Consider the following 17509-nt stretch of genomic DNA (forward strand, 5'->3'; position numbering starts at 1 on the left):
TTTTTTTTCATGCAGATGTGTCTTCTTTTACGTAAAAAATCTACAGTTTGAAAACTTAAAGTTCATCTGTTTCAGTTATTATGTTCCTTTACTCTTTTTTCCTTTAAAAAATGTGAAGACTAATATAAGATATAATAATATGGGAAACTGGTTGTGAGGTATATGGGATCTCTGTACTAACTCTGCAATAATTCTGTACATCTAAAAGCAGCTGTAAAAGGAAATGTTTATTGAAAAATATATGAAGGACATTTTCATTCATATGAATTTTAGAAATATTCAAAGTGCTGTATTTCTTACAGTTCATGAAAAATCTGACAAATGTCGATATTCTTTTCTCTCTGAACTATTGAATTAATAATAAAGCTTTGAATATTCTTTATTCCCAGATCCTTGTATAATATTAGAAGAAAGTAAAGGATAAATTGGTCTCCCAACATCACACCGCCTCTGTTCTTCTTAACTCTTCTGTGGCTGTAGCACCTGAGTGGGCATCTTTATTGCCTTAGGAGCCTGCCATGAGTTCAAAGTCTCAAGTGAAGAGAATTCAGCAACTCTAGTACTTGATTGAGGAAACAGTATTGACCACGTCTTGCTGAATTTTATCCGGGCTCTCTTGAGTTCATAAGGGCTCTAACTCTTCAGAAGGCTCTTGATGGTATAGGTTCTGCTTTGATCTGAAAGGACCAGCCTGCAGTGGCACGCCTGAGTATGAAAGATACTTCTTCTGAAAGTAACGGTGTGTGGCATTTTCGTTTTGCAGCGTTTCTTTCAGAATCATTTTATAACCTTACCATCCTAGCTTTTGTTTCTAGGGCTCTACTTTACGGAGCAGATGATATCCCTAGAAAATAGTTGTAGATTTGTGGTTTGGCAACTGCTTTATTAAAGCCTCATCTAAATTGAGAACTGATTACCTTGCTTCTTGCTATGTGGAAGAAAAGATTCTGTTCCTGAAGGTACCCATCCTTTCTCTTCCCTTGCAGACAGAACAGCTTGAAAAATTTCTCAGGCTAAGGAGTCCTTGTCAAAACAAATTTTTATTTGAAGAACTAAGATGCCTAGGGATATTTAGCAACAGCCCATACAAATTACAGTGGAATTGAAACTTTAGAATGGGAAAAAAGAATTTTTCACGTTTGCTTAACCCCATTGCACCCACTGTTAGATAATATTAAATGTTTTAACCACTTGCTATTCATCTTATAGCAAAACATGTAAATAGAAAAATGGATCTCCTGATTAAACATGGGCGTAGCACATTCTCAATACATCCAATATAAAACATGCTCTACATTTTATTTTAAAAATTACTGGTATCATCAATATTGGTTTTGTGAAAAAGTCCCGTGACTGATATTTTTTAATTGTTGAACTCAGATATCCTTTTACTCAGTGGCTTTACTTCCATAATGAAGAAGTACATTTTGTTGGTGACATCTCGAATTCTGGAATAGTTGGAATTATTAGTTAAATTATAGTTTTTCTTTTAAGATGATTTGTTTCATCCGTGAAGGTAATAATCTCAATGCTGAACGGCACCTGGAATAAGCGAACTATTTTGCTTCTTTTATAAAGATTTCAGTGTGTGCAACTCTGAGTTCAGAGACGATCATACTTGCATGTTCTGAGCGATAGAGAAGTGAAAGAATATTTTTTAAAACGTAACTGCTTAATTTCATGTCTGTTTAGTGATGTTTCCAAAGTAACTGGTGTTTTTCACTGCCATCTCCATAAGTATGCACATAAAATCTTCAGTGGATTCTTTGAAATATAATCTAAAGCTGAATTCCTTGCTTAATTAGTAAGATATACTGGATTAGTCCTGGCTTATTATATGATTTTTGACATTTGTCACCTATAAAGAGAAGTTAACCTCTCAGTACAGCCAATCTTCACCTTTGTTTCTCTTCCTTACTGACAGAATCCCAAGGACTGCAGCAAAGCCAAGAAACTAGTGTGTAATATCAACAAAGGCTGTGGCTATGGCTGTCAGCTCCATCACGTGGTCTACTGCTTCATGATTGCATATGGCACCCAGCGAACACTCATCTTGGAATCTCACAATTGGCGCTATGCTACTGGGGGATGGGAAACTGTGTTTAGACCTGTAAGTGAGACCTGCACAGACAGATCTGGCATCTCCACTGGACACTGGTCAGGTAAGAAGCCTGTGTAGTTTGTCATCTCTCTGTGTTGAACCACTGCATAACCAAGTTATCAGATTCCTACGTACAACCTTATGGCTTATAGTCGTCTTTTTCTCTGCATCCAGTGAATGCTATACATTATCCAGATAAAATCTGGAATAATAATCTTTATTCACAAAATGTTTCATGATCAATTTCTTCCTTCTTTTTTTTTTTTTTTTTTTTTTATTGCTGTGCCACGCAGCCTGTGGGGATTTTAGTTCCCCGACCAGGGATCAAACCCATGCCCCCTGCAGTGAAAGTGCAAAGTCCTAACCATTGGACCACCAGGGAATTCCCTCATGATAATTTCATTTCTGATGTTCATTTTTATCTGGATCTAGCAAAATCACTAAGTTTTTTCAAGGAACATAATTTACTCTTTTAATGATTATGATGATGATATACTTCCACTTTTTTGGGTGCTTTCACATTATTTTACTCATTTGATCCTCCAAATTATCCTTTAAGGTAGACTGGTGGTTCTCAAACTTCAGCATGTGTGAGAATCACCTTGAGTCAGAAAATACTATTTTCTGATTCAATAGGCCTGGGGTGGGGCCTGATACTTGCATTTCTGACAAAGTTTCCAGGTCCGGGGACCACACTATGAGAACTACTTAGGCAGACAGTGCAGGTACCTTTATCTCCATTTTACAGTTGAGGACAATGAAGCCTAATTTGTTCATGTGATTTTAATTTTATTCAGGAAACATTTAATGAGGAATAATGTGATTAAGGTACCATGCTAGGCCTGAGAAGAGATACAAAGATTAGCAAGAAATTTCTCTTCTCTCCAAGGACTTGGTGAAACAGGGAATAGAGTATAGATAGAGTTTCTTACTGCTAGTCTCTTGTTCTTTCTACGACGACGATCTTTAAACAAGGTCCCAAGTTGGGCTACCTTTGTTAAAATCTTTGCTGTATCATTTTGTAATCTTGGGCAAGTTACTTAACCTAGACCTTCATTTCCTCATCAGTAAAATGAAAAGTAATAATTTACTTACCTCTTTGAGTTGTTGGTAGGATTAAATGAACTAATATGTATAGTGCGCTTAGCACAGTACCTGATATATGAGCTCTAGTAATTGTTAGCTATCTTTAGTAGCCCTTATTCATTGGGTGCCGACAGTGTGGCAGATACTGAACTAAGTGACCAGGTGAAATGCTAAGTAAGTCAGTACACTATCTCTGCACTCACTTCTTGTGAGAAGTCCAGTATTTTTCAAAATGCTGAGGCATTTCAGTTAATGTAATTTCTTATGGAGCTGAGCACCTTTTGTCACAAGTTAAAACCCTAGATGTGCAATGGAGAGCTATGTCATTGGCAAAGTAAGTAACTTTAGTTCCTTTGTTTCTTTTTGCCTTCTTTGGAAAATACAGGTAATACTTGACTTCACAGAAGTGTCAAGAAAGTCAATTGGGTAATTTCTATAAAATGCTTTAAGTTGCTCTATAAAATGTGCTATATGGATTTAAAGTATTATCTTGTGATATGAGTTTTGTTTTCCGTAGGATTATTTAGGAACCTTATTCGGTATATCAACATATGTTTTTCTTTGTAGCTCACTTCAAATTTTAAAGGGAACCTCTTCATCTAGAACCTACCTGAGTTTTAGTTTTGAGGTTACCTCTTCCATTGACTGGTCTGTAGTTTATAGCTGGTACAGATTAGATGTCGAGGTTAGGAAGATACAGGAAAAGCAACTCTGTCAGTCTCACTGTGGCTAACTTTTTCATTTTGTGAACTTAGTTCAGTTTCAAGTTTCTTTGATTGTGGAAGCATATAGCCGGCGTAGGACAAAGTTCTTACGTTTCACTGTTTCTAGGGAGAGGCAGCTTTCTGAGTAGCAGTCAGTTAATAAAAAAGTAAAAGGTTAGCCTTACTAGACTTGTCAAATTCAGTGTGTAGGTTGGCCATGCCTATATGTTACAACTAGGTACTTGGTTTGTTTGATTGTAAGCCTTCCTCGTACATCTTGTAGTCTGTAGTGGCAACTACAGAACATGAAGATTAACAATGGCTTGAATTTGAAGCATTCAGAATTTCTTGACATTACAATTAAACAGGTTCTAGAAATTATCCTTCCTTTATTTATGTGGAATCTTGAGGCCTGGTAGATACTAAGTGGCTTTTCCAGGATCATACAGCTTACAAATGACAGAATTCTGGTTAGTACGTTCACTCTACCTACATCCAGTCTAAGTCTTTCCTAGTAAGCTCATGTCAAACACCTTACTTAGCAGAATAACGATTAGAAACTGTCCTGAATGTTTGGGAACTAAATAAGATGACGAATTTAATATCTCTGTCTTCTTTCCTCCCCCTATTCTGTAACTTTTTCCAAATCTTTCATATAATTTTAGGTACTGAAGAGTTACCAATGGTATTTTCTTCTTAGTCATTTGCCATCCTTGATCAAAGAAATCATTTTATCATGGCAGCATAGAATTATAATTTTAATTCAATAGATACTTCCTTTATAACTGCAGGTATTATATAAAATTTTTCTCCATGCTAATAAATTAAACTGTGCCTATTGGACACCTTTAGTTAATTAAACCAGCAGTTATTTTCAGTATTCTTGCAGAACTCATTATAACTAAAATAATTTAGATGCTAATCTTATATCTAAAAGAGGGAAGAAGTTTATGTTTGAACTTAGAATACTTTCATTTTTATGAGAAGTATGGTTGCCATCCACTTCTGTATCTGTTTATGTATATTATCTATATGTGTACCTTTTGGAGAAACTAACCTATTTCTAGAATCAGAGGAATCAGAATGAAATTTCATAACATTAATCCTTCAGTTAGCCATACATCAACTAAATCTGTTATTGTTCTGACTTGTACAAAGAACCTTGGGATATTTCCCTTGGCACCACTGCCATGGGATTATTATTGTTCATACACACTTGACATGATGTGCTTACAGGTGGAATTTAGTGACTTCTGTTCAAATCTGTCACCAGTACAGGAATTAGTATGCACATTTGATCATTTGAATAGCCAAATCATGCCTTGGTGTAAGTTGAGTTCCTTTTTTCTCCTTCATTTTTTAATATTTGTGTATGAAACCGTATCCTTTGTAGTACAATTTGGTTTAGTGAAGCAAAATATTAGAAATTATGCTTCCAGTTAGTAATAACGTTTCCCTGTCACCTATAGATGTCCTGTCTGTTCTAAAGTTGTTGATAAAATGGTCAGTTATTCTTCTGTATCGCAAAATGTTTCCTAAACCTGAACTAACTACATGTTCATAGACCCAATTCTTCCAACTAGATTCCTTATGATAATTCAGAATGGGAATATTGGTATTTAATAGTTTGAAGTATCTTTCAACAAAAATTGATTTGTTTTTAAAAGTATTTTGACTGTTTTAGGCTATGTATGGCGACCAGCTTCCAAGATGCTTTTCTAGTTGCTAGAAAAATACTCTTGAATAAATGATTTAGCAATAGGGCACCTCAGCTATTTAAACTCAGTTCTCCACTATTTTTTCCATTCTAAAAATTGCACATTTATTCAGATTAGCAGTTAAACCATTTGGGTGTTTGCATTTCCTTCTCTTGTATTTGATTGTCATAAATTGAACTGAATTACTTAATTTGATAAATCTAATTGAAAAGCTTTCTTTTAAATGAAAATAATGACTAGTAAGAAACTGTTTGTAAATATGATAAAATCTAATGCCCTAGAGGTGTCTGATTTAAGTGCATGTTTAAGTAGATTGCCACTTGCTGTATTTAATTACCTAAATTGGATGGTTACCTTCTCTCCATACCTCATTTGAAAAAAAGGTTTTGGTCAAAGAGTTTTCGTTGGCATCCTTACATGGAGGCAACCTTAAACTAGAAGTAATTTAATAAAAGTACTTGGTATGTGCTAGGCACCATGCTGGACTACATGCTGTCAGGGGCAGCCTAGGGGGAAAGGTAGACAACTTGAATGAACAATTAAAATTTATTGTGATATGGGTAAGTCCATAGTACTCTGAAGCACATATCTAACATGTATTTGGGATTATTCTGGAGGAAGTGATTTTTAAGCTAAGACCCAAAGTATGAGTGGGAGTCAGCCAGGTAGAGATATGATAGAAGAATTTTCTGTCATTGGGCACAACATGTGAAAAGAGGCAAGAGAACATCAAGTCATTGGGGAAACTAGAAATAGTTCATTGTAAAGTTTGAATACTGAGAGACTTATGTTTCATTTTGAAAACACATGTTACTTACAGGGTTTCTGTTTGGATGGTTGTATGATTGTGTTCCTCCCTAAAACCCAGGTTTTAATTCAGGTGTCAGAGCTCTTCGTTTTGCTTTTGCTTCAGAGATTGGGCAAAGTTAGAAGCCAGATTGCTTTCAGTTGGCTCTTGGTGTCATCTAGGAGCCATAACTGTTTAATTAAAAATTTCATTTTTAATATTTTTTAGCGTTCACTCAGTAAGTTTTGAAAGCTGACAAATACCACAAACTCACATACTCCAGAAAAAAACATTATATTTTTATTAACTGCCTAAAGCACTTCTGTAATGCTGTTTTTCCTGCATTTTATTTAAAATTTGGGTAATCTCCGTATGATAACAATTTTGCATTACCATTTTTTATAGAGAGAATAGGAAGGTAATTTAGTCTTCCACGTTTGTTGAGCAATTTTTTTCTAATTTTATTGAGATATAATTGACATATAAACATTGTATTAGTTTAAGGTATACAACATAATGATTTGGTATGTATATACTGCAAAAAGATTACTGTCATAAGTTAACATCCATCACCTCACATGGTTACAAACTTTTTTTCTTGTAATGAGAACTTTTAAGATTTACTCTCTTAGTCACCTTCAAATATACAGTACAGTATCGTTAACTATAGTCACCATGCTGTATGTTACATACTCAGAGCTTATATGTCCTTTTATTGGAAGCCTGTACCTTTTGACCACCGTCACCCTTTTCCCCCCTACCTTCCCCACCCCCACCCCACCTCTTTTCACCTTTGGCAACCACCAATCTGTTCTCTGTTCCTATGAGTTTGTTTTTTTAGATTCCACATACAAGGGAGATCATACAGTGCATGTGTTTCTCTGACTGACTTACTTCACTTAGTGTAATATCCTCAAGGCCTAGACATGTGGTCGCAAATGGCAGGATTTCTTTCTTTCTCGTGGCTAAATAATATTGCATTGTGTGTGTATATATATAATATTTTCTTTATCCTTTCATCCATCAGTGGATGCTTGAGTTGTTTCCATGTCTGGGTTATTGTAAATATGCTGCAGTGAACATGGGGGTGCAGATATCTCTTCAAGATGGTGATTTCATTTCCTTTGGGTGTATTACTCAGAGATGGGATTGCTGGATCATATGTTAGTTCTATCGTTTAAGCAAATATCTCACTAAGGTCAAAAGGAAAATCTTTAACAAGCTGAACACAAATTAAATTATACTTTAACTTTTTCCTGTGAAACTAGTATTTGTAACATTTACAAAACTACTCAGATGTCTATTGGAGTCATCTAAATAATCTAACAAGCTTGTATCCTTAATAATGGCCTATCTCAGATGGACTGATTGATGAACTAATAATATGGTTGATAATCTATAGACATACCTATTAGGTATAGGCTATGGACACACTTCTATGTAGTATTTTTTACAGTAATAGTATTTTCAGCCTTTGGTGATTGATTAGTAGAAACATGAAATAAGTACACATAATATTTTAGATTTCTTGTGCTGCAAAAATGTCTTTATTTCTCTGTTTAGGTAATATGAGGAAGAGGAAAGGATACTGGTCTCTGAGTTTACCCATGTCTGATCTTAGTTCTGTTGTTTTTAGCTTTCTGAACTTCAACAGTTAATTATAGCTTCTGAACCTCAGTTTCATCCTAAGAAAGCTCATGATACTCAGTACCTATCTCCCTATCCACTTTTATAGGGCTGTAATCACAAGGGAAAATGATTAAGGGCTATAAAAGGTATTAAGATGATTTTCACATACAGGTTGTTTTCACTGTCTATGTTTGGTCCCCAAATTTTAAAACAAAAACATAATAATAGAATACATTATTAGATTATAATCTGTAACAATAGAAAAGTTATCCTTTTTCTCTGAGATGAAAACTAGGCCTTTATAAGGGTGTCATAGACACATTTCCCTTTTAAAATTATAAAGTTACATGGAAAAATTGAAAGAGATCCAGAGAGGAGAAATAACCTCTGAGAATAACCTCTAAGTGCTAAAATCTCTGTGCTTAATAAACCCACCGTTTAATCACAGTAAAATTCTGAACCAGTCAGAGAGTCTCTCTGCAGCTACCTAAATATTTTTTTCTATACCAACACACCTGAGATAGAAGGTATACTCCCACTTATAACAGTAGCTCATATAGTTAGTGATTTTAAAACTGGCTGTGTTTGTGGGGAAGGGGTGGTGGTTCAGGGAGAAGATTTGAAGACAGCATTGGTACCATGCGTAGATGAAAAGCTCGCTATCCCAGCTTCAAGTTTCTAATAGGTCTCTCTGCCCTACACCTTACTCTTTTGAGAATTACTGACCTAAACACATATCATTGCAGGTACGTAAAGACTTTGATTTCAGCCTATATAAGACTCGTTTTGCTGTTCGTGGTCCATAAAAGAAAGGAAGATTTTTGTTTCAGGAATGTAAAATACCAGTTAGAATATATGTGTGTCTCAGAAGAACTCAAACTACCTTTCACTATGATATCTCCTTTATCTTCAGCTTCCCACTTCAGGAGAGAGGAAGATATCTATGGTATCTCAGTTATAGTTACACAGTATGGGAATAGGGAGCTGAAGCTTCGTCCACACAACAGTTTTGCCCGGAGTACCCACACATCTTAAACACAACCATAGATGTTTATTTCCGTATTTATCCTACAAATGCTTTTCCTTTCGAGTTATGAGTAAACCTGGGGAAAGTGAGTCAGAGGTTTGCAAACTGCCAGGATAAACATGGTACATTCTTCTGGACTATCAGTTTTATTTGCTAATATGTAAGCTAAATCATTTTCAGATAATAAAACAAACAGGTTATACAATGGTGTAAAATGAAAATTTTGATGAAACATCAGACTTCAGCCCATAGGTTTAGTGCAGCCTTCATATCCTCAGTACTATAAGTTTACCCTCCTCTGCTGTTGGGAGCATTTTGGAGGAAAACTTTAAGAAGTACTATTCTGTGTTCAGATTTTTAGCTATTTATTTTATCTTGAAGGAGACTCCAGATGGTAGCAGGACCTAGGTCTTCTGGGTTATTTACACAATGTCAAACACTTGACCAGAGCACAATAAATGTAATAAAAGAAAGAAAGAAAACCCACCTCTCCTGCATCCTGGTCCAAATCTGAAACTATTACCCTGCAAGCTGTGTGAGGCACTTTTACTAAATTGTAGGTTTTGTTTTTTTAAGAAAATAGTCTATCAATAAGAATGAATTTTCTTTAGCAATATATCCTGCTCTTTTTAGACAAAGATCTGGCAGAATGAGTTCAGAGATTAAAAGAGATATGATTTAGGAAGTAGCAGTACATAATTAGCATCAGAGTCATTGTGGAGTGAAAACAGTTTCATTGGAAAAGTTTCTGAAATATCCTCTTAAGTCTATTTAGACTATCCAAGGCTACTAGAAATAGAATCCAGGTGCTCTGGATTTCCTGTGGGAATGTCTGGGCCACATGACCTTGATACCTGTCTCAGAAATTATCAGTGTTTTTGTAAGTACTGATACACCTTTTATGTTATGTGTTCTTAAAGATTTGCTGTAAATTGAATTATTATAAATTAAGTCATGTTTTAAACATTCTAGTGGAACTCTGTAAAGCAGCGGTCCCCAACCTGTTTGGCACCAGGGACCAGTTTCGTGGAAGACGGTTTTTCCACGGACTGCGTGGTGGGGGAGATGGTTTCGAGGTGATTCAAGTGCATTACATTTGTTGTGCACTTTATTTCTATTATTATTACATTGTGATATATAATGAAATAATTATACAACTCACCATAATGCAGAATCCGTGGGAGCCCTGAACTTCTTTTCACTCACAGATAGGGTTTTGAGACGAGTCTGCAAGCAGTTGATTTATTATGGTCTCTGTGCAGTCAAACCTCTCTGCTAATGATAATCTGTATTTGCAGCTGCTCCCCAGCGCTAGCATCACCGCCTCAACTCCACCTCAGATCATCAGGCATTAGATTCTCATAAGGAGCGTACAACCTAGATCCCTCGCATGTGCAATTCACAGTAGAGTTCGTGCTCCTATGAGAATGTAGCACTGCCGCTGATCTGACAGGAGGCAGAGCTCAGGTGGTAATGCGAGTGATGGGGAGCGGCTGTAAATACAGATGAAGCTTCGCTCGCTCATCCACTGCTCACCTCCTGCTGTGTAGCCCGGGTCCCAACACGGCCCGGACTGGTATCGGTCTGGGGACCCCTGTTGTAAAGAATTTTTTAAAAAAAGAGTACAAATGAACTTATTTACAAAACAGGAGTAGAGTCACAGATGTAGAAAACAAACGTATAGTTACCAAGGGATGGTGGTGGGGGAGATTGGGACTGACATATACACACTACTATATATGAAATAGATAACTAATAAGAACCTGCTGTATAGCACAGCGAACTCTACTCAATACTCTGTAATGGCCTGTATGGGAAAAGAATCTAAAAAAAAAGAGTGGATATATGTATATGTATAACTGATTCACTTTGCTGTACACCTGAAACTGACACAACATAGTAAATCAACTATACTCCAATAAAAAAAAAATTTTTTAAGTAAAATAGGAATAATAATAGTACTTCCTTCATAGACTTACTGGGAGTATTAAATGAGATAAATGCTCTTCTATGTCAGACACATAGAAGAGTACCTGACATACACTGAGTACTCAATAAATGTCGGATAAAATTATTGACATTATTAAAACTTCTGTATAGATTGTCATTATGCAAACTGTATATGTATAACATTTGACGGTATTTTATAATGTGCAAATCCCTCTTACCTATGATCTCAATTTCACTGCATCTATTTAATAAAAATAGAGATAAGAATAAAAAAAGAATTCCAAAGGAAATTCTTTCATAAAGGAAAGAATCTTTTATTCTCATGAGCTAGTAGTCTCCTGGTTCAATGATCTCTCCCCACTCCACCCTACCTCTCTCTCTCTCTCTCTCTCTCTCTCTCATATTCTCTTCAAAATGCAATCATTTGGTTGCATTTTGGTAAGAGTCTTACTTGTTTATAATCTGTAGATCACATTCAAGTTTAGAATGATTCTATAATTAAGATAATTGTTGAAATGCTAAAGAAAGTTAAGAATGCCTCCTAGCCCTTTTGGTTGGTTTTATATGCCAGAGCTCTGGGTATGATATAAATCTAGAATTTCCTTATCTCTCTTCCTCAGGTTTATATAAATTATAGGCTAATTCTATGGAATAGGAAGTAATAATAGCCCATGGTCTTTGGTGGAATTATACATATGTGGATCGCCCACATAAGCAGGGAAGTGCACTAGTCATCATGTAAAAATTTGAGTGTTTCTAGTTGCTGTGGGGAATAGAGAGATAAATAAGACCCAGTCCCTGCCCTTCAGGAACTTACACTGAGTGTATTAAGACACACTGATCTATAATTGTAACAAAGATAGGATATGTTAAGTGTCATAAGAGAGGTATAGAATTTTGTGGGTCATCAGAAGATAGAGAAACTGTTTCTGGCTGAAGGTATTAAAGGCATCATTGGGAGCATAAGCTGGGCCTTTAAAGAATGAGGAAAGGGATAGTCTACAAGGACAGATCAATGTCATTGACATGAAATCAGAAGGTATTAGTTGTGTGACTTTAACTAGTATCCCACAACCTTTCATAATACCTGTTCTATGTACCTTACAGAGTCGTTATGAGGATTCAAAGTGATACTGTATTTGACAGTGCTTTCTATGTTCTAAATCACCCTATATGTTGTTATTACCACTTTAGTTTTATGGGAACAAAGCGAAATAATAAAAATAGCATAATTGGGTCATGGGATTTCAGCAGGGCTTCTTGTAAGAAACTTTAACAACCAACATTAATGAAACTTAGAAGTACTTGATGGCTTTTTATGAAACTCATTCAGAAATATAAATGAAAAGAGAAGAGGGAAATTATGATGGAGGAGCAAGGTGAAGACAGCCATCCCCTTTGCTCATCCTTTCACTGAGAGCCAGCTTCAGCTCCCTAGCAATCCCAGCCCAACTGAAGATCATCCCCTTCTTCTCTTGGGTTTTATTTAGTTTGTCCAGTAAAATCACAGCGTCTAGGCTAATTAGGGACTAGACTATGCTCCTGTCAAGGAAACTTGGCCTGTTTCCCTTTATTTTGGGGAACTGGGTTGCCTTCTTAGCTAAAGCCATCACTGACCCCAATCAGAGAAACTTCCTTACAAAACGTCAGTCTTCAGTTAGTTCTTTAGCTCTCCAAGCTGATAAATGATGATTTGGGGAGGGAGAAGCAGGATTTGGAATAAAACATGGTGTCTTGGAGCTCTAATATGTAGGTGATACTAAAAGAATCAAGAATTAATTCCTGTGAAGGTTCTGCTCCATTTGAGCTGTGTCAAAATGAATGCTTAGGAATCTGAACATACCCAAGGTGCTGATTTCCAAGTTACTTGCCTAAAAGTGGAGATAGGCTTCATTGAAGTTTTCTCCAAACACTAACAATGGAAGATTTCAATATTAGAAATACATAAAAGTGAGGGCCTTTGACTGACCATCCGTCTGGTACCTGTCTGTTGACTAGATGGAACTACGTTTTTCAGACCAGCAGAGATTATGTTTAGTTAAGCAGCCCAAAACACAGTATTGAAGCACTGACGCATGCTCCTCTCCTCTCTAGTTTTTGGGTATTAAATATTATATTTGAAGCTATTTGTGTATTATGTCTAGGTTGTGGCTAAGAATAAACTAGCCTGGAACACTCCAATGGGATTTTAAGGCATAATGGAAAAAGCTGTTGAAAAAAGGGTAAATCACCAGTATTTTCTTTTCTCTGCTGTCACTGCCCATCTTGCTGTGTCCACTGAAATTGGACAGTAGGAACTGGGGAGTAGGCTGGTTTATTAACTGCTTCTGCTGCCATCTCTAGCCAGTCTTGATCCATGCAGTTGAGAATACCCAATAACAGGGCTGGCAGAAGGAGACATTGCACTCTGTGTCCCTTGTTTTCTAGATTATATTCAGTACCAACCGTAGGGCCACCCAAATTGAGATTTTAGAATATATAGAGCATCCATATGCATCCTTTGGAAATGTCTAGCCATTAGTACCTGGATTGACTTCAGAAGGTTAGATAGTCTTTTAAGAATATGATATCTACATTTTAAAAGTGATGTGATATCTCTATTTCAGAGGAAAGATTATTATCTTATGGCTTGTCATGAATGACCATCTTAGAGGCACCCATTTGTATTATATATGTGTTAATAAGTGGACATTTAGTTCATTCACCTGTTGTATTTTCTTATACATTTGTATCATGATTCCCTCATCGATGGACGTTTAAATTATTTCACGTTTTTGCCATTATAAACAAAGATATATCTTTGAGTATCTTTATGTGTGTCTCCTTGTTCATATGTGTTAGTTTCTCTAGGGCAGTGCTTATCAAACTTTTCCACATCATACCATATGTAAAAGATATTTTTACTGCCCATATTATCACCTGGGAGGTGATGGTATATGGCAAAGCTACAGAGATCTCTATGGCGGTGTGTTACAAATAAAATCTTATGCTCTAAAAAGGGAGCTGGCAAACAGTGGTCCTCAGCCAAACTCAGCCCTCCACCTGTTTTTGTAAATAAAGTTTTACTAGAACACAGCCACATCCAGTTGTTAACATTTTGTCTATGACTGCTTTCATACTACAGTGACAGAGTTGAATAGTTGCAATAGAGACCATCTGGCCTGCAAAGGCTAAAGTGTTTACTATCTAGCTTTTTACAAAAAAAGGTTGCTGACTCCTACTCTAAAATAATAATTAACAAACAAATATAGTTTCAACCATTGTAAATTTGTGAATAGTTTTTTTAAATTTGTTTGGTCTTTTCCATGAACTTATTGATTTGAGATAAAATTAATTTATGGTGAGATGAACAGATCTTAAATGTATAATTCAGTGAGTTTTGATAATGTAACCAATACCCTTGTCTGTTCAAGTCTTTTCTAATTTTTAAAATTGGGTTATTTGACTTTTTATTTTTAATTTATAGGAGAGGTGTATGTGTGTATCCTAGGTACAGATTCTTTAACAGAAACATGATTTACAAATATTTTCTCTCAGTCTGTGGCTTGCCTTTTCATTTTCTTAACAGTATCTTTTGAAGATCAAAATTTTTAACTTTATTAAAGTCCAGTTAATTGCTTTTCTTCTATAACTATAAAAGTTAGTGCTTTTTGTGTCCTAAGAAATCTTTGCCTATCCTAAGGTTGCAAAGATACTGTTTTATGTTTTCTACCAGAAGTCTTATACTTTTAGCTTTTATATTTATGTCTATGATCCCTCTCATATTAATTTTTGTGTGTAGTGTGAGGTAAGGGTTGAGGTTTATTGTTTTCTGTATGTTTATCCAGTTGTTCCAGACTTACATGTTGAAAAACTGGCCTTTCACTATCAAATTGTCTTGGTGCCTTTGTCAAAAATCAATTGACAATGTATGGATCTATTTCTGTTCTCTCCTGTTCTACTGCTCTTTTTATGTCTATCCTTACACCTCAAGTTTTTATCTTCCATCAGATATTTTGACATGTGAATTGGAAAGCTGGACCTATGCTTAGAAGTGGTGTTACTAGGTCATAGTGAAGTATATTTATCTTTAAGTTGTCTTCATATGCTTAACCCCTCTATGGGAAAATTAGTTCAATAGTCTCCTAACTATCCCCTCTGCTTTCAGAATTTATCCCCTTTTAATCCATTCTCCACGCTGCCAGAAGAATGATATCGCCAAAATCAAATATGACTTTGTTTCTCAAAAACTTCCATGGCTGCTCAGTGTCTAGAGAGACACATATTAACTCCTTACTTAGAATACAAGAAATAAGCTGCTTCTGCTACTGCCCATGTCTCAAAATGTGCCCAGAATTCCTGATCTCACCAGTTCAACTACAGATTTATTCCTTGAAAATTCTGTGCACTTTTATTTATATACTGGGAACATATTTCTTCTTTCTAGAATGTCTTTCCTACATTTCACCCCATGAATTCCTGTTTATCTTTTAGTATCACTTCCTTTGTCATATTTCTCTTCAGTTAACCTCATGTTCTCACTTATGAATATACTATATTTAAATAGTTTGTTTACATGTCTCTTTAACTACATTTATAGTGACTTTTTTGAGATTCTTGTCTGATTTATTTTGTCTCCTTTTTGCCTAATAGTACTGGCCAATAACTGTTACTCAGTTAGTGTGAAATCTTGGTTTTTTTGTTTTGTTTTTAATTAAATTGCCTCTAAGCAAAATGATCCTTGAAAAATTTTACTTTCCGTTTCCAAATCTATCAACTAAAAGAAATATAGCCTAATCTATGTGATTCACAGATTTCTGATGCAGTGCACATGAGATCGTAGGCATGGAAATGTTTGGAAAATGTTTCAAAAATATGATGGCCTTACTGAAAAATACTATGTTGAAAAATAGCTATGTTTAAAAGTACTTTATGGACTAAAGCATTTTCCTATACAAAATCTCAACTATATGTGTGTATGTCTGTGTCTTTGGATATCTTTGATTCAGTAAACATTTATTGAATACTTTCCCAGCTCAGGTATTATGAAAGTAATATTATGTACAGCAATAGCTAACATTTAGTGAACCTTACCATGTAACAGTGCTTAAGAACTTTGCATATGTTATCTTATTTAATATTCACAATAAACCTATATGGTAGGTGCTATCATTATTCACATTTTATATAGGTCAATAATTTGCCATAGGTAATAAGAAATCCCCAGTCTGACTTCAGAACCTGATCTTTAAACATTAATGCTCAGAATCATTAAGCCATAGCCCTCAAAGCCTGGTTTTATAAGGCTGGCTACATTTTTGAATGGTTGTTTTTAGAAAAAGGAGAATATGTGACATTGATGTATATGGACTACAAAGGGTAAAATATTTACTATCTGGCCCTTTACAGGACAAGTTTGCCAATCTCAGTGTAGATGGTTAAGACAGAGTTCCTGTTTTCAAGAAGCTCCCAGTCTAAATAGCAGATAAACGCAAACATTTTAAAAAAATCTGTTTCATGAGGCAACATGTGGTTAGTGATGTTATAAAGATATAAACAAGAGACCAAAGATATAAACTGTCCCAGGGTTGGGAGGTACAGTCATTCCAGCGAAAAGAATGAAAAGAAATGGCATTTGAACTGGTCTTGGAAAAATTGTAAAATGACCAGAAATCTTAGATATAGAATTCTGCACACTTGGAGTGCTTGATGAATGGTAATAAAAAATGCTTATGTGCCTGTTACATCTTACTTAGAGTAGTGCCAAAGTATCAGAACTCCTGGGCATTGTTTTTCCTTCTGCCCCTGATTTGCTGAGTTATATGGAAGAGAGCATTAAACCATCTGCTTCTCAGTCATCCTTTAGCAGAATGTGACTGAAAAATCAGTCTGAGCTAATTATGTTGCATTTCTCAAGGGACTCCAAAACAAACCTGATAGAAGGTGCCTAGGTGCAGGTATTTTTTCAGCTGTAATGTATTTCTTTAAAATAACAATATATTTCAGCTGAAAATATTAGTGCTTTAGTTAAATAAACCTTGCATTTTGCATTCATTCTTAACTGTCATTGAATAGGTAAAACTGAAAATCAATGTTTACATTCAGAGTAATTGCAATTTTTGTGATAGGTTTTATAGTTATAGGAATTCAACACATAATTTTATAACACATTAGCAATGATTTGCGAAAAACAATAAATGTAACCATGCTTTTGAAGAACATGGGCAAAAGTAGTCAAGTTAATATAGAATTGCTTGTTAGGAATGTTTTAATTAAATTGAGGATATGACATAGGATTGGCATTGTTATTATTACTCAACCCTTTGTGGTAAATAGTGGCAGGGATGTAAACAATGAATGTCACCCTGAAAGATTTGTACTTTCTAAGTTAAGCACGCAGGAAAGTATTCAACTACATCAGGAGATGCATTTTCTGCTAACATAATTTAGAATATGACAGTTAAATTATTAATCAAATGGTTGGATATGGAGGGATTTTTCTCAAAGAGAGAAAAGGATAAATTACTC

General features: G+C 35.3%; 1 protein-coding gene across 9 annotated transcripts in view; it reads left to right on the forward strand.

Moving 5' to 3' along the window:
- Window positions 1-17509, forward strand: part of FUT8 (fucosyltransferase 8) — a 319526-nt gene that overhangs the window by 258692 nt on the left and 43325 nt on the right. For all 9 annotated transcript variants that reach the window (XM_027111525.1, XM_027111528.1, XM_027111522.1 and 6 more), the window contains one exon: window positions 1925-2162. In XM_027111525.1, the coding sequence (XP_026967326.1) occupies window positions 1925-2162 (238 nt within the window). The remainder of the gene's footprint in view (window positions 1-1924; window positions 2163-17509) is intronic.

This window comes from Aethalodelphis obliquidens, unplaced genomic scaffold, assembly GCF_003676395.1.
Source record: "Aethalodelphis obliquidens isolate GAN/ISIS:26980383/991018 unplaced genomic scaffold, ASM367639v1 scaffold10, whole genome shotgun sequence".
In the NCBI taxonomy this organism is placed as follows: Eukaryota; Metazoa; Chordata; class Mammalia; order Artiodactyla; family Delphinidae; genus Aethalodelphis; species Aethalodelphis obliquidens.